At 49.6% G+C, this 15094-nt stretch overlaps 5 protein-coding genes across 5 annotated transcripts; 3 read left to right on the top strand and 2 right to left on the bottom strand.

The window, feature by feature from the left end:
- Positions 1–592: 592 nt before the first annotated feature.
- TERG_02163 (uncharacterized protein) lies at positions 593–2639 on the top strand (the record flags this gene model as incomplete). The annotated part of the gene is made up of 3 exons (XM_047747870.1): positions 593–830; positions 945–1844; positions 1909–2639. 3 exons carry the CDS (start codon positions 593–595, stop codon positions 2637–2639), a joined length of 1869 nt encoding a protein of 622 aa, XP_047603837.1.
- Positions 2640–3839: 1200 nt separating this feature from the next.
- Positions 3840–4414, bottom strand: TERG_02162 (uncharacterized protein; the record flags this gene model as incomplete). The annotated part of the gene is made up of 2 exons (XM_003237394.1): positions 3840–3913; positions 3982–4414. The coding sequence occupies 2 exons, from the start codon at positions 4412–4414 to the stop codon at positions 3840–3842; spliced, it is 507 nt and encodes a 168-aa protein (XP_003237442.1).
- A 10-nt stretch (positions 4415–4424) lies between these two features.
- On the bottom strand, positions 4425–4808 carry TERG_02161 (uncharacterized protein; the record flags this gene model as incomplete). The annotated part of the gene is made up of 1 exon (XM_003237393.2): positions 4425–4808. The coding sequence occupies one exon, from the start codon at positions 4806–4808 to the stop codon at positions 4425–4427; it is 384 nt and encodes a 127-aa protein (XP_003237441.2).
- Positions 4809–5503: 695 nt separating this feature from the next.
- On the top strand, positions 5504–13748 carry TERG_02160 (uncharacterized protein). The gene has a single exon (XM_003237392.2). The coding sequence runs from the start codon at positions 5977–5979 to the stop codon at positions 9997–9999; it is 4023 nt and encodes a 1340-aa protein (XP_003237440.1). The 5' UTR covers positions 5504–5976; the 3' UTR covers positions 10000–13748.
- Positions 13749–13838: 90 nt separating this feature from the next.
- On the top strand, positions 13839–14442 carry TERG_02158 (uncharacterized protein; the record flags this gene model as incomplete). The annotated part of the gene is made up of 3 exons (XM_047747869.1): positions 13839–14099; positions 14194–14211; positions 14275–14442. 3 exons carry the CDS (start codon positions 13839–13841, stop codon positions 14440–14442), a joined length of 447 nt encoding a protein of 148 aa, XP_047603836.1.
- Positions 14443–15094: the final 652 nt, after the last annotated feature.

Raw genomic sequence — 15094 nt, 5'->3', positions numbered from 1 at the left:
GAGGAGGAAAATGAGGTTGATAATAACTAGTAGATGCTTGATAGTGGTCGCTGGTCGCTGGTTGCTGGTTGCTGGTTGCTGGTTCACGGTAGAGCGGTAACGTAATACAGATACGGTAATACAGCTTTCAATAGAGGCCCTGGGTGGTGTTTTTGCATTACCGAAATTACGAGAAAAACGAACGTCCAACCTCCGTCTTTTCGTTTCTTCGTCTCTTTTTTTCGTCCTTTTCAGCATTTCCAACTCCAACCTCCCGACTCTCTGCTCGACTTGACTCGACGTCGCTCGACATCTCTTGATCGCCCTGCCCGATGCACCGCTGCCCCTCGACCGCCCCTCGCCAGTAGAGCCAGCGAGTCGAACGATAAAACGGTCGAGGTTGGCCTCCTCCGTCGCATGTCGCTGCCGCCCCAGCCAGCCGCTGATGCTGCTCCCTCGCCAGCCTTGAACGGACGACCTCAAACCACCCAACTCGCCCTTCTGCTTCAGATAGACAACATACCCTCCCTCCGCCTGCAGATTCGCCCGTAAAGCGCTTCAGCAGCGACCCCGAGCACCGAGAGACCCTTTGTCCTGACCAAAAAGCGTCACGATGGAGGCTTCAGTAGCCCACCGGCCATGGGAAGACAGCCGGCCTGCGCCCAACACCAACGGCCATAACGGCAGCCAGACCACCATCACCACCCTACCGTCCATCTCGACCCTGACGGCAGCCATGCAGGTCGACAAGGCGCCTATACCGGTCGCTTCTGGTGAGAAATCACCTGCCCAGGCCTCCATGAACACCCTCGAACGAGACTCGGGCACCTGGTCAATGCCTCAGAGTACCCGTACGTCTAACCTCTCCCTTTTCTCCCGTACTTCCCTTTTTTTTATTTTGGGACACACTCAGCACAGTTCATGGTTGTATCGTCAAAGGCTGGTAAGGCTAATACTTGTCACAGGCTCGTCGACGTATTCTAGCACCACGAACAATACCAATGGCTACCATCAGCACTCGTTTCTCATATCTTCGCAGCAGTCGCCCAATCGGCTGTCAGGTGTCTCTGAGCCTCCTGCTGCTCCCACTGCGGTCTCCTCGCCGGTCTCCAGCCATGCCTCGCCAGGCCAGAACCCGATCCTGCCATCCATCAACCAGGCTATGGACCCTCACCAGCAACAGCAACTCCAGCAGCACCAGCAGCAGCAGCAACAACAACAACAAGGCCAAAGACAGGACTACACCGAGTCGCGCCGCAGCAGTATCGACAGCCGCATGAATCAGGGTATCTCAGCACTTCAGATCAACCCAACTTCGCCATACCATAGCACCAATGCGTCTCAATCATCAGTCGTCTCCGGCATGCCTCGAGACCGCATGAGCTACTCGCACCATACAACAACTTCGTCTCGTTTCCCTCCAGGCCAATCGGCTAACCATCAACCACCTCTCTCACCCCTAGGCCCTCGCTCACAGGATCACCGTAGTCAATTCCCCGCCGGACGCACCGCCCCTCCCATCTCGTCGAATCCTCGTCCGGAAGAGTTCCACGCTGATTCCCCCGTGCCTGGTCAGGCGTATGCCTTCCCCGATCCGAGCATATCGCACCACCACCATTCTTCCCTTAATGCGCAAGGCCCCGCGCCGCCGATTTCAAACAATCCCCGGCCAGAGACCTTCCATGCAGAGAACCCGGTTCCCGGACAGGCCTATGCGTTCCCAGATCCGAGCTTTAGTCGAGCGTCGACCATCTCCGCGCAGACGGACAGACCGTCAACCCAGTTCACGAGACGACATTCCACCGCTGAATCGATGAATAGCAGTATCTATACTACAGAGTCGAGACTCCCAGCCGGGCAGCAGGGTACATATAACCAAACCCTCCTAATATAATAGAGTTGGATCTGTACTAATTATCTTATCTATAGAACTGCCTCAAAGTGTCCACCACCACTCTCTTCAACACCGCCAGGTCCGCAATATAATAGGAGAAGGCGACCCGAACGGTGCAACACCCTATAGCCGCACTCCCGAACTCCGAGTGACGCACAAACTCGCCGAACGCAAACGACGCAGTGAAATGAAGGACTGCTTCGAAGTACTCCGCGCCCGTCTACCTTCTTCCCAAAACAACAAGTCAAGTAAATGGGAAACCCTCACTCGGGCAATCGACTACATCAACCAGCTCGAGAAAACAGCTTCTCAGTCCCGCGCCGAGACAAACCAGCTACGCATGGAGCTAGAAGAGATGCGCGCGCAGCTAAGCCAGGTTCAATCTCAGCCTCAACAACCGCCGCAACAGCAACAGCAGCAACAACAGCCGCCCCTTACTCGACGGGCTAGTTTTGAACCATCCTCGTTGCAGCAACAGCAGCAGCAGCAACAAATGCAAGTCAACGGTAACGGTGGTCTTACTCCACCACAGAACCCAAGCACGCTGTTCCAGACCCACGGCCATGTTCAGCCTCACCATAGCCACTGTGCACATCATCCGCAGCTCCCGGCCGCACCACCACCAGCACACAGCCACTTCTCTCCCTCGTCCAACGTGACGCCGACAACACATGCCTCGCCGGATCCATCGCGGACACTACCGCCGCTAATGAACGGATCCCTGGCCCCCATGCAGGGTGTCCAATATACCGACGAGCGGAGATGATCCCCTCTAAACTAACATAACTATACCATACCATGCTCCCAAAGCATTTATTCCCTCATTCTTGATTCTTTTTTCTTTCTTTCTTCCTTTTTCACTACTGGTTTTCCAACTATCAACATACCTACCGGTCTGGTCCTCACGACGTCTCAGGATGACTATTTCTTTTTCTTCTACTTACCTCCGCCTTTCTTCAGATATACATTCTTCGAGCTCGGGTTTCCTTCCCGCCTTGACCCGTCGACGTTCGCGTCAGACATCTCATTTGTTCAATGTTTTGCGCAAAGATATCCCTCTACCATCTTATCTACCGCCTACAGTTCCTCTTTTCTGGGCCTAGAAATTTGCTCTTAACGTCGTTTCCTTACACTTATACCACTAACCTACACAACACACCATGACACCACTTCATTTCACTTCGTGATTGTCCTTTCTAAAACGTACTCTTTTACTACTCCCACCCAGCCCATCCACCCCCTCGACCTGACCTACAATTGGTCCACCTCCCAACCTAAATCTTGATATCCGTTCGTGTGTATGCTTTACCCTGCGAGTGACCAAAACGGCGTGCTTGGAGTGGTCTATTTGACTTGACTTGCTATGAATGTTTGTTTTTCCTTTGATTTTTTGGCTCTGGCTCTGCGTGTCTTTACACTTATCGACCAACAAATCTTCCGACCGACCTATCTGTTTATTTTTCTCTCTATCTCTCTATCTATCGGCTCATTTTGGAGTTCATATACTCGCTTCCTTGTCTTTTTCCTTTTCCTATTTTTTTTTTGTGTTTCCTACCAGTGTTATCGTCTCTTTGGAATGGGAATGGGAAACATGCTTCGCATGTGATTTCTACGGTTCGGTCTTGTCTTCTCTTGTTAGATAGTCAGAGAGAGAGAATAAGTGAATGAGAGAAAGAACAATGACTGACTGACTGGCTTTGATTAAGTGTGGTTTATGTAGAGTGACTAAGAATAGAAGAGCCTTCCCCATGTTTATAGAGAGCCTGTTATTATACAAGATGCGTTATACATTAAGTGGTAGCCTTGTTGGTAAAATGCATGCAGGTTTTTCATTTATACATTGTGACGGACGTGACTGAGAGCATATTAATTATATTGGTCCCATGTCAGGTGTCGGGTACTTCAAGGCTTCTTCGCTCCGTACCTTGACCTCCAAAATGCCCGTTGTCGATACATAGTGAATAAGTTACATATCCTTCAACTTCTCAAGGTCATCATGTAAAGTTCGCGCAGTGTCATTAGCCATCTGCGCAAATCCCGCTGCATAATCATCAGCTTAGAAGTGGTGGCCTCATTTAAATGTGCAGGGCTTGTATTGCATCGCATACCATCAGCAGTCCCATCCAAAACCATATTATGCATCTTTCCATTCAGATATATAGTTGCTGAACTTGTATTCGAGTCTGTCTGACGCGGAAGACTCATGGGTATGCGGAGCTGGGGATATCTCGATGGCCCCTCAACTCCGAAGTGCTGTGAGTCATGGAAAAAAGTGGCCTTGCACGTCTCATTCGTGGCCCCAGTGGAAGTTCCCGTCGTCGGTTCGTTCAACGCAAGAGATGCTGCATGGAACGCCCTTCCGATATCCGTGGGGACCAGCACATATGTTTGGCCCGGCTCGCCGACGATAATGGGCACTTTGGTGGTGGTCGGAACACCTTCCACGTCGTAGTTGGTGAAGTCTCCTGTGACTTGGTGGAAATGGCGTCTGACGGCCCTGGAGGAGCCTCCGCGTAACGTCCGCGGAAGGTAACGCAGCATGCTTATGGAGTTAGGTTGAGGTCGTGGGTGAATTTCTCGATACAGATTTGTAGTATCTGCCTAGGTCTTCTGTGCTGATCTGATTAATAACGAGGGCAACCTGAGCTTGTGCGAGACCGCCGCTTTCGCCATGTAAGCCACCTTGCAGATGATGTCCGTTGATTTTCAGGAACATGTCAGCAGCCACGAGAGCGGTGCGCTTGTTCCCGTCCTGGTAGGCGTGGTTTCTCATGATTTTCTCAGAGAGGTTAGCGGCTAGTTGGAAGATGTCTTCTTGGCCAGCGTAGTGATTCAGGTTCATGGGCGAGTGGACTGCGGACTCGAGCAGGTTAGGTTGGGTTGGGACTGTGTTGGGAGAAATGATGGCTGCATGAAGGCGCTTCACTTGGGACATGGTCAAAAAGCGAATGTTGGGTGGCATCTTCGCTGGTGTATGTTGATGGCTTGGTGGCTGAGATGAGTTCTGACAGAAAGTGATTCAAAGTAAGTAATGTTCTAGATATGATTAATGCGGGAGAGGTCATACACAGTACCTTACTAGGAGAAGAAGAGGTACTCACCCTCTTCCCTACTCTTATTACACTTCTCTCCCTTGATCTCCACATATACTATCTTGCCGTATTTATCCCTCTACTACCGCAACCCCAACGCAGGAAGAGAAGAAGACAAAATAAGTACCACTTTTACCCCAGGTAAGCTTCTGTGTATACCCATGACCATGCTAGCTAGAATTAGAAGATCTATCCTGACTGCCTGACTCTTTTGATGAAGTCGAATAAAAATCTTTAACACTAAAAATAGCAAACTTTTGAGTTAACTTTTACCCGGCGCTAAGAGAAACAAGCTGCAGCCAATCACATCGCGGGAAGCCCAACTCGAGTCACTCAACGTCCAGGGGCAGCGATGCTTTTCACCTCCTCGGCCTTCCAACTGGCCCGCTGCATGCGGGAGAAGCAGCAGCCCCTTGCCCTGCACGGGCGGTTAGGGAGCTCTCTTCTGGCATTTGACAGGTTCCTTGACTCGATGGCAGGCCCTCCTGGGCTCTCCACTGCGTTTCTGCAGAAGTTCAGGACAGGGGCTTGATTGGCGGTGGATGATACCCCCGGGAAGCAAAGAGATGATATACATAGGTACAGGTCCAGGTTCCGTAGAAGAGGAGTGATTTTCTTCTACAGAGATGGGTACTTGTTTCTTTTCTCCCTCTTGTTCTTTTCTCTCTTGTACACCTTCTGTACTCTGCTCTATTCTATTCACTCTCTTCTAGACACTCAGGCTGCAGCGCTGTGCGTTGATCTACAGTCCGGATATACATTCACACTCACTCAGCATCAAGTCTGTTGAGCTTTACTATTCTTCTTTTACTATCTTTCTATTAATCACTATTCAAGCTGTTTTTTGTTTCTGCTGGCTATTGTTGCCATGGCGATTGTCTGAATAAACATACACATTCATTCTTCTGCTGCATGATAACAATGAGACTGTCTCGACAACAACAACATCAGCATCAATAACAACCTATACTTCCCGAACCGCCGTCAAAACTACCTAGGACACTCGCCACCATGTCCAACAACCCTTTTACGCCTTCTTACGGCCAAAGGCGTGATGGGCCTAAGCCGTCAGAGCTACAAATCCCCCAGATACCGACTTTCCCACTCTCTTCCCCCATACATGAAGAGCTACTCACGCCGTTCGATGACCTCGACTCCTCACCGGACCCTTCAAACCCATTCACGTCGCCACAGGGCGCGAAGGCGGAAACGTTCAGCTTTAACAACCCTTTCCTGAACCCAAAGGACGGCCTCGGCGGGATATCGAAACTAAAGGGTCGCTGGGGATCAGTCAAACAGCCAACTCGCGTTAACGTGACAAGAAGGTCACCCAAGCCTGGCTTAAACTTGGTCACGAACTTTTCTTCGCCTGGTGCGCAGAGCAGGACGTCTCAGTGGGCTGAACAGCAGCAACAACAGCGGCAAGACCAGGATGGGACAAAACATTTCAGTGAGTTTGCCGAGACGGATGGCCAGTCTATATCGACGTCTAGGTCTCTTGCCAGGACAAATTCGAAGAATCTACGAATAGATACTTCTCAGCTCAAGCCAAAATCAAGACCAGCACGCGTGGAAAAGCGTCAGTCTGCTCGAAAAGGCCCTATACGGTTGTTCCAGAAACCTCTTTCACCAGAGATGGCTGTCTCACCGTCTGATAGACCTATTGTTATAGGCGTGTCTGTCCCTCTAGGCTCACCGGCTGCTTTAGCGTTTAGCTCGGATGCAAGGTCCACTCCGGGAAGAGCGAATAGTATACATAGCCTACGCAGCCACGGAAACACCCCAGTTACTCCAACTATAGTTGTCACACCTGCCTGTGAAGAACGACACTGGAGATCAGACAAGATGGAGGAGGCCGTACCACCAAGACCCCGGCCAGCGTCAAGTATTTACTCAACAGCTACTCCCCTGGTAAGGGGTGTTAACAAGGTTGAAGATATCCCTCCAGTGCCCGCTCTTCCGCCGCCAGGAGCCTATGGTGGACAGGGGATAGATGATCCGTTTGGAACTATGGAGGCGATTTCAGAACGGCGAAGACGCGTACTTTCATCTGGGACTTTGTTTGAGGAGGAAGACTCCCCGTCAAGACAAATAACTCGGCCACGATCGTTTTCTAACAAGGAAATCAGCCGTAAAGAAGACGCACTTGTTACATCTACTAGCCGGTTCAGCCTGGAGACCATCTCTCCACGTCGACGATCTGAAGGTTGGTGGAACTACCTTCTCTCTCCCTTGCTATCTCGCTCTAGTACAATGACTACTATCAACACCCTTCACCGTAACGGATCCCAGGGTGATGACGAAGGACCTCCGCCTGTGCCAGAGTTACCAAGCAACACACGCCTACAGCTTGCTATACCAAACAGGCACGATGAGCCAACTTTGGCAAACAAGGAATGGCAGGACAAGCAAATTTCCGTTTTTTCACCCATTACTCCAGAAACAGCCACGGAAAAAGGGTCTCCTTCCGTTAAACTCCCTGCTTCGGGCTGGCGAGAACGGCTGGTTTCTGTCTTTTCTCCAATCACCCCCGACAGTGCAGGTACTTCCAAGGAGAAGCGTATACTAAGCAACGTCACTGAATGGCCTGGCATGGACCACTGGTACTTCCAACAGGAGAAAAGCCAGACGAAGGTTGATACTGGAAATCTTACCCCCAACACTACTGTGAAAAACCAGGGGAATGTCACTACTTCAACTAGAAACCGTGACAATGAAGAACATAGGACATCGCTTTGCTCTGCCGTCACGTCGCAGTCAATTCCGTTCATGATGTCGGATCCCTCCAGTCACCATGCGAGCGTCAGCACAGGTGCTAACCATAATTCCAGAAATATCTCCAACAATCAGTCCTTTGCCAGCTACAGGGGGGTGGCTACGAACAAGGACTCTAACCCAAATATTTGCAGGACTGATTCCCACAAAGACCAAAACACGAATAACCCGTTCTTTCAACAGTTTGTCGACTCTATTCGAGGTGAAGACGGTAGAAGACGCTCTGACTCTGCATCTACTATGATCGAAGAGGATGAACCCGATATTTCCCCCAACGTCCGCCATGCAACTGCCACCCCGATTTTTCACCACACCATGCCTACGATGGTAGGGACTCGTGGCCCGCCCCCTCCCAGAGCACCACCAGCAGCAGCACGACGAACTAGCGTATCGAGCTCTGGATCTGATTCTTCATGTTCTCCCGAGCCAACACCGGAGAGACCAAAGAATAAGATAGCGGGTATAGGAACTATCAAACGTAAGACAGTTCCAAAGTACCATGCCATTCTACCACCAGACAGACAATCACCCTTGGAATCACCGGGCCCTCTCTCTCCAGAAGCTCAAGCCACGTTGAACTCCGGTGGTATCCAAATGAATGATGTCCCTTTACCACGTCGGCCGGATAGGACGTATCTCCTACCTGCAACCAACGATTTCCCCCGCCACCCAAAGGTATCCCCAGTCATAATGCAGACACCAATCATCCGCGAGACTCCCAAGATAGGCATCACCAAAAAGAATGTCGAGTCCAAAACAGTAATACAACAGAAAAAGGTATCTCGTAAGGAGGTTCTTGGTCAGGACAGCAGTTTCTGGCGTGGCCAAAAGTGTCGATGCAAGCAGGGCTGTGCTGGGAATCGAGACTGTGAAGGTAGAAGGAAAAGACGAAAATGCTGCTGGATTATCATCATCTTGATATTGCTATTCCTCATCGGGTTGGGCATTTTGTTAGGCGTGTTGCTGACGAGGAAAGGTCCAGGCCAGAGCCAACCTCCAAGACCACCTGGTTCTGGGCCGCAGCCAACACCTGGACAAGAGCCGGGGCAGAAGATGGAAGACGATCGGTGGTTGAATCTCACTGGTTACCCGCCTATTCCAACTGGAATATCTACCGTTGCTGGCCCGAGTGCTGCCAATATCAACTCGGGCTGTATTGCACCAACAAGTATGTGGAGCTGCTCTTTGCCCAAGGAGATGCAGGACGCAAATAGACCGTTTGATGCGGACCAGCCTCGGTTCAAGATTGAAATCAAATTCAAGAACGGGACCTATCAGCATAGCACCACCACAGCAGATAAAGGGAAGAGAGAGGTACCTACCATTTCCAACCTGTTCGTTCTTGGAAACTGGGCGAGAAGACAATACCCCCTTGAACGCAGAGATGAATTCACTCCATCTCCAGCACCACCTAGTGTTGAAGAGCAATCATTTCTCGGAAATACTACTGACAAAACCGCCGCTCCATTCGAGGGAGAGGAAACACCCTTCTTCGTAACCGTTCTAGACACTGCTCCGCCAAAGGGTGTTCCTGGAACAGGAAACAGTGCTCGATTCCGCCGTAGTGAACCAGACGGTTTCCCTGACCTGTCCAAAATCATCCCTCCGCCAGCTCTTGATACAGATGGCACAGCTGCACCAGCAACTCTATACCCATTCCCTTCATCCCAGCCTCTCCGTCTATACGATCGAGGCTTACCAACAGAGCATTATGGGTTTTACACATACTACGATCGATCTATCTTCCTCAAATCCTCACGCCCCATAGGCGATGGCAAGGAAACTGGAAACATCCCTAGCGATCTCGATGGTGGCTCAACGAAATCCGCTGCAAGCGTCCAGTGCACATGGGCACAAACAAGGTTCCTCGTCCAGATATGGACTCAACCATCTAAAGCAGGATTGGAACTCATGTCACAATCCGGTGATCCTGGTCCAAAACCACCATCCTATGCAGAAGATTACAGACGGCCCGGTTCCTTGCCATACCCGATCACAATCACTCTGGATAGACATGGCGGTGACCCGAAGAAGAAATTCGTGTACTGCTATGGCCTAGATGTGGGCGGGAAGCCGATCCTGACAAAGAAGAAACTCCAGCTTGAACACCGTGATGTTGGCGGCGTGCTTGTTAATCCTGCACCGGGAATATTCAACATCTCATCTTCGCCGAAGAACAGCAAACGAGCGGATGTCCCTGGAATAGACGGCGGATCAGGCGGGTGCCACTGCGAATGGAGAAACTGGCTGAAGGCCTAGACCGTAAATGATTATGTTTTGACGTTTTGACATTGTTTGTTCGATAATACCCTAAGATTCCATTACTATTCTGCGTTAATCGTTTCTGATATTGTCTTTCTGTTCATCTTTTGCACTGACCGTACATACACGGACCCGACGCTTTCCTATGTCTTTCTTTTGTCCTATTCTTCCCCTCCCCACTGCATTGGCATTTTGGACATTGCATGTTTCATGGACATGAACCTCACGGAGCCGGAGCCTGGATTGTTATCCTGTCTGTACACATAGGTGGCATACACGGGAGTTTGGGTTTACTATGTTTTACGTGTTTTAGCTTGTTGACTGATAGTGTAGAGGATAATAATGAAAATGACTTTGATGTTTGAAAATATACCCTCGGCGTGGTCCGTCGGATTCTATAATTATCGTAGTATTCAGGGGTAGCCTAATAGCTTGATCCTAGAGGCAGTCAATTCAATGACAGCTGTGAATAATTACTTCACCGTTTAGCTTGACTCTCCCAGGACTTCTCGAGTGGCTATCTGGAGTAGTTAACCGAGATGTTCACTCCGGCTAAGTGAAATAAATTATTAACTAGTTGGCTAGGGGCTTCAATGCCTGCCAAGTGAATGGATCCCAGTGACGTCAGGGGGGATGCGCCAGCTATAAATTCGCCCAACTTTCCACTCCTCGAACTCCACGACCTGACATCAAACAACTTACTTCTCTATACCTTTTTATCCGGACGACTGCCGTATCCTAGCGTTCAATATCCCAGGCTTAGGACAGATACAACCAACTAGGCTACCACAGGGCACTAAAGGAGCATGCTTTACGATGGAGGCCATGATGTCAATGGTCACTGGCCCAATTCCAGCCCCGGACCCAGAAAGGAATAACTAGTTAAGCCCACAGATGTGGGTTACCACAACGGGAGTGTTTTTGACGCTCTGCCATGGCTCTTTTCTATCATAACTAGCCGTCGTGGTATCAAAAATCTCAGTGCAGCCCGCGCAAACCATGGACGACAAACCCAGCATCTCAACAACTTGCGACAATATGATTTCAAGATGGAATGCAGTTACTCATGGCGGTTCTATGCTCATGGGCGCCTCGAGTACATGGAGCAGCACGGTCCGGTTGTTATGATGGAGTGGTAGAGCAAGGACGAGTTCATGTCGTTATACCCCAAAAGACCAACCGAGGCGATTGAGGACTGGCTCAGCGATAGAACGAACGAGTGGCTAAAGGTCATAGACCCGGACCAGCTAGTGAAGGAAGCTGAGGTGGCTTCACGTTGATCGACTGCTAGAGAGAGCATCAAAGAGAAGTATGACTTTGGATAAGGCCATCATCCGTGCAGGAGATCAATACTTTTGTCAAGACCTCGTCGTTCGTCCATCAAAAGGGGGTTCGTTGTTCGTTTCCCAGCAAAAGTCCCGCGGCTCGGTAGTTAAACAGATTCAAGTTGGACATTTTACAAAGCTGGTCAAACAAGATTTTCGCCATCCTACAAACTGTGTCGTGAAGATAACCGCCACTACATGACTGCACCCTAGAGGATGAGAGGTGCTCGACCGTGGACAAAATCCTTTAACTGTCATGAGTATCAATCAATTTGCACACGGTTGAACGGCCCTATGACCAACTACCCTATCACTACTCCCTCCAAATACCCTGCTGGGGTTCGTCGTCAAACAACCAGATGCTTCATTTACGCCAGTTTAATTCTCATTTCGGAGGCTACTATTGACGCCCAGGGATGGCTAGATCCAGCCGCAGACATTACTGCAAAGATATACCAGAAGACTCCCAATTCTTTTTTTGACACAATATGAACATGATTCCCTACGACGACAATTCACCAAGCTGACGGACAAAGTAACTAACTAGTTACTGGAACAACTGGGTTAAGGATACAAACATCAATACTCCGTCGGCGTCTCGTTTCCCCAGAGTTGCCAGTTGGGTATCCAAGCAAAGCAGCGGTTACTCCCATTTTGCTGCTTAACTCAACAGAGGCCTGTGAAACCATATCACAACTTGGATGTTGCTTCGGGGGCCCATCTACAAGCAAATACTTTAAAAAGGCCTGTGTTTGCTAGTTTGGCTGCTTTTGAACGATGCTCCCGGACGGATTTACGAGTGTTCGTCCTTGGTGCCACCGAAGTTACTGGTGACATGATGACACCGATGGCACTCGAAAGCACTAATTGGTTTACAACCCATCCACCAGTCAGAATGAAAGGAGTTCTATTTGGTGATTGATTAAACCATCCGACCGTCGTTGTCTCATTCGGAGTATAGCTTCGGCTTGCTGATCACTGGTGCAGGCTCACTCTTTTGGCTCAGTCGTTTTGATAAAGCACCTACGACAACTACATTTGTGCATTGCGTTGCAGACTATAGCATGATGAACAGCTTTGCTTCATGATTTCCATTTGCTCTTATTTCGTGAATTCTGCGGGTGTGAATTTACAAACCAAATGCAGAAATATACATCTGTTCGATACAGCTATGTGGCATACGTGGCCCCTCGCCGCCGATATGAGACATGCAACTGATTGGCCTCCGCAACATGTTAAGCTTACTGATAATCACGTCGTCATGGCCTTGCTTTATCTGGACCCAGATGTTCAACCAAAGGAGATATCGAGCCCTTCATGGCGGGTAACTGGATATATGATGCTCGAAAATATGTCACCGCTACTAGCACTCCTGGAGAGATGGATGACAATTCCGTAGATCGTAGGCGCAAGGTTCTCTGGGGTTGATGAATGTTCCGTGGAACGGCTCGCGTAGCGGGAGAAAACATCGGTAGTGGATGTGACCGCCGGCGAAAGTCTGCTGAAACCTGATACGGCCCGCCATATACCTTAGGTACTTAGCTCTTGGATATCTGGTTTTAGGGTATAATCTTCAAGTTTATGTTCCGGATCTGGTGCCTGGTTGAGGAGGCACCAGACACAGGCCTTATTTATACCCTTGGTGAAGTTGAAGAGCGTCTCAGTGTCAATATATAATGGATTGCTCGTGGCGCGAGAGGCGCTCGGAGGCATCAGGATTGGTGGCGTCTCTGGCACAATTGTTTGCGTGCCCTGGCAGACGCTTCATGGTGGCAGGTTTAGTACAAGGCAGTACCTGTCATGTTCTGGTGCGGAACCGTCCAAGTAGTTACTCATTGATGGCTGGCAGGATAAGATACCCAAGCAGAGAGTGTACCAGCTCGGATCAAAGGACAGGCAATATTAATGACACATTCGATAAGCTTCGTCAACAAGGCAGCATGTCATGATGACACTGACCCATACTCCCTCCGGCACTCAGAAGGACTGAACTATTAGTTAGTTATCCGTCCCGGGATAAGCATCGTGCTCCTGAGCAGACAAACCACGAGTCCGCATGCCATTACTGTTGCGTTCCTATGATACTTCCAAAACGCTTTCACTGAAGAAGTGCCCCTTTGCATACAAGTCCGTGGAGCTCCTGGGTCATCACGTTAGCCGCCTAGGCGTCGCAACTCAAGACCAGAAGGTAGACGCCATCCGTCAGATATCGTTCCCGACCACGCTAGTTACAGGGTCTAGAGACAGCCATCGGCCTCTTCGGTTACTACCGCCGTAGGCTGCGAACCCAACTGCTGCAATTGGTGACGCCATGGACACTACGCACACGTCTTACACTAAGGGCAAGCCCCAAGCAAGTCCCTGGATGCTATAACGGTTCGACATGGTTTATTTATATATCCAATATCGGCAGTGGCCGACTAAACAACGTATCAAAGGGCTGGGCCAAAGAGGGGGGGGGTTACATACTCAGCCCAGACAGCAACAGGGAAGTCAATCAGCAAACAAAAAATGGAGGAGCTGCTTAAAATTCGGATTTTTACTGCAGAAGAGTTATTACCGCTCTGGAATAATGGTATTGGTCTTTGCACTTCCTTTGCGACATATATTGCCTCCCGTCTCGAGGATAGTGATTGCCCTACCTTGGTTCAATTCGCTAAGTTCAATGGAATACACCGTGCATGCTTTAGTAGAGACGGGATTATTGTCGACTCCTCTACAAAAAAAACTCTCGAAGTCACTGACCAAAAACCCATCTCCGGCTACCGGGTGGTGCTTCTCTGAAGGTACAAAAGCGTGGGCAATTCGAATACTGTAGAACGGTCCTGGATCTTGACCTTATATATTAAGATAAAGGCAATAACAGCTTGCAAGGGATGCTGAGGTATGTATCTAGCCCCCCCCCTTCTTTACCCTTGGTGGAGGTCCGCTAACTTATTTGGTCCAGTACGTTGTTACCACTGCTGAGGACCCCGTCGACCCTGTCGCTCCTGTCGCCCCCGAGCCTGCAGAGGACATTGTAGATGCTGGTTCTCCTTCCAACGTTCCCAGCCCTGCTGGTGTCGGTTCAGCTCCTCCCCCCGTTCCCCGTCGCTCCAAGCGTTCTCACAAGTAACGGTGGTTGGTAATCTTTTCCCTGGTGTAGGCAATAATAATAATATTTAGATCTAAGAGTTCTAAGTTAAGGACTGGTACTCCGTAGTATCCGAGAATATAATTCTTCGCAGGACCTCTTGCGCAATGTTGATACTTCCCTCTACCTTACCAGCACCTGCTCCTGGACCTTAGGGTCGTTCAAAGTAGACAGAGCTTGGTCATCCTTTTATGTACTATAAAGATGCTCCTTTCTCCATTCTCCAATCTTCTGCTCTTCTTCCTCTTTTCCGCATTTTCTCTTCTTTGGCCGGCGGCTCTTTTGATATCGTAGCCTGGAAAATCTCGCTGCTCCCCTTGCTGCCTCTGTTCGCTTCTGCCTGTTTATATAAAGTGTACTACCCCTTTCTCTTGATGATGATAACACGGTCCTCTTCCCCTTGCTTATTCTATAAGAATACGATAGAAACAATTGGTATTTAAGGCCATTCCAAGGGTGCTGCGCTATCAGAAGTGATAAACGGAGCTAAAGGTGTAGGTATAACGACTTCTTAGTTGTACTCACTTTATCCCCTTATCGGGAAAGACTCTGATACCTGGTACAGGCGTGCTACTTTAGAGAAAGCGGGTTGGTAGACAAGCATATACGAGGTGTCGGGATGTGGAGCTCCTTT

This window comes from Trichophyton rubrum (assembly GCF_000151425.1).
Source record: "Trichophyton rubrum CBS 118892 genomic scaffold supercont2.2, whole genome shotgun sequence".
NCBI classification, from domain to species: Eukaryota; Fungi; Ascomycota; class Eurotiomycetes; order Onygenales; family Arthrodermataceae; genus Trichophyton; species Trichophyton rubrum.
This window is presented reverse-complemented; position numbering and strand designations above follow the sequence as displayed.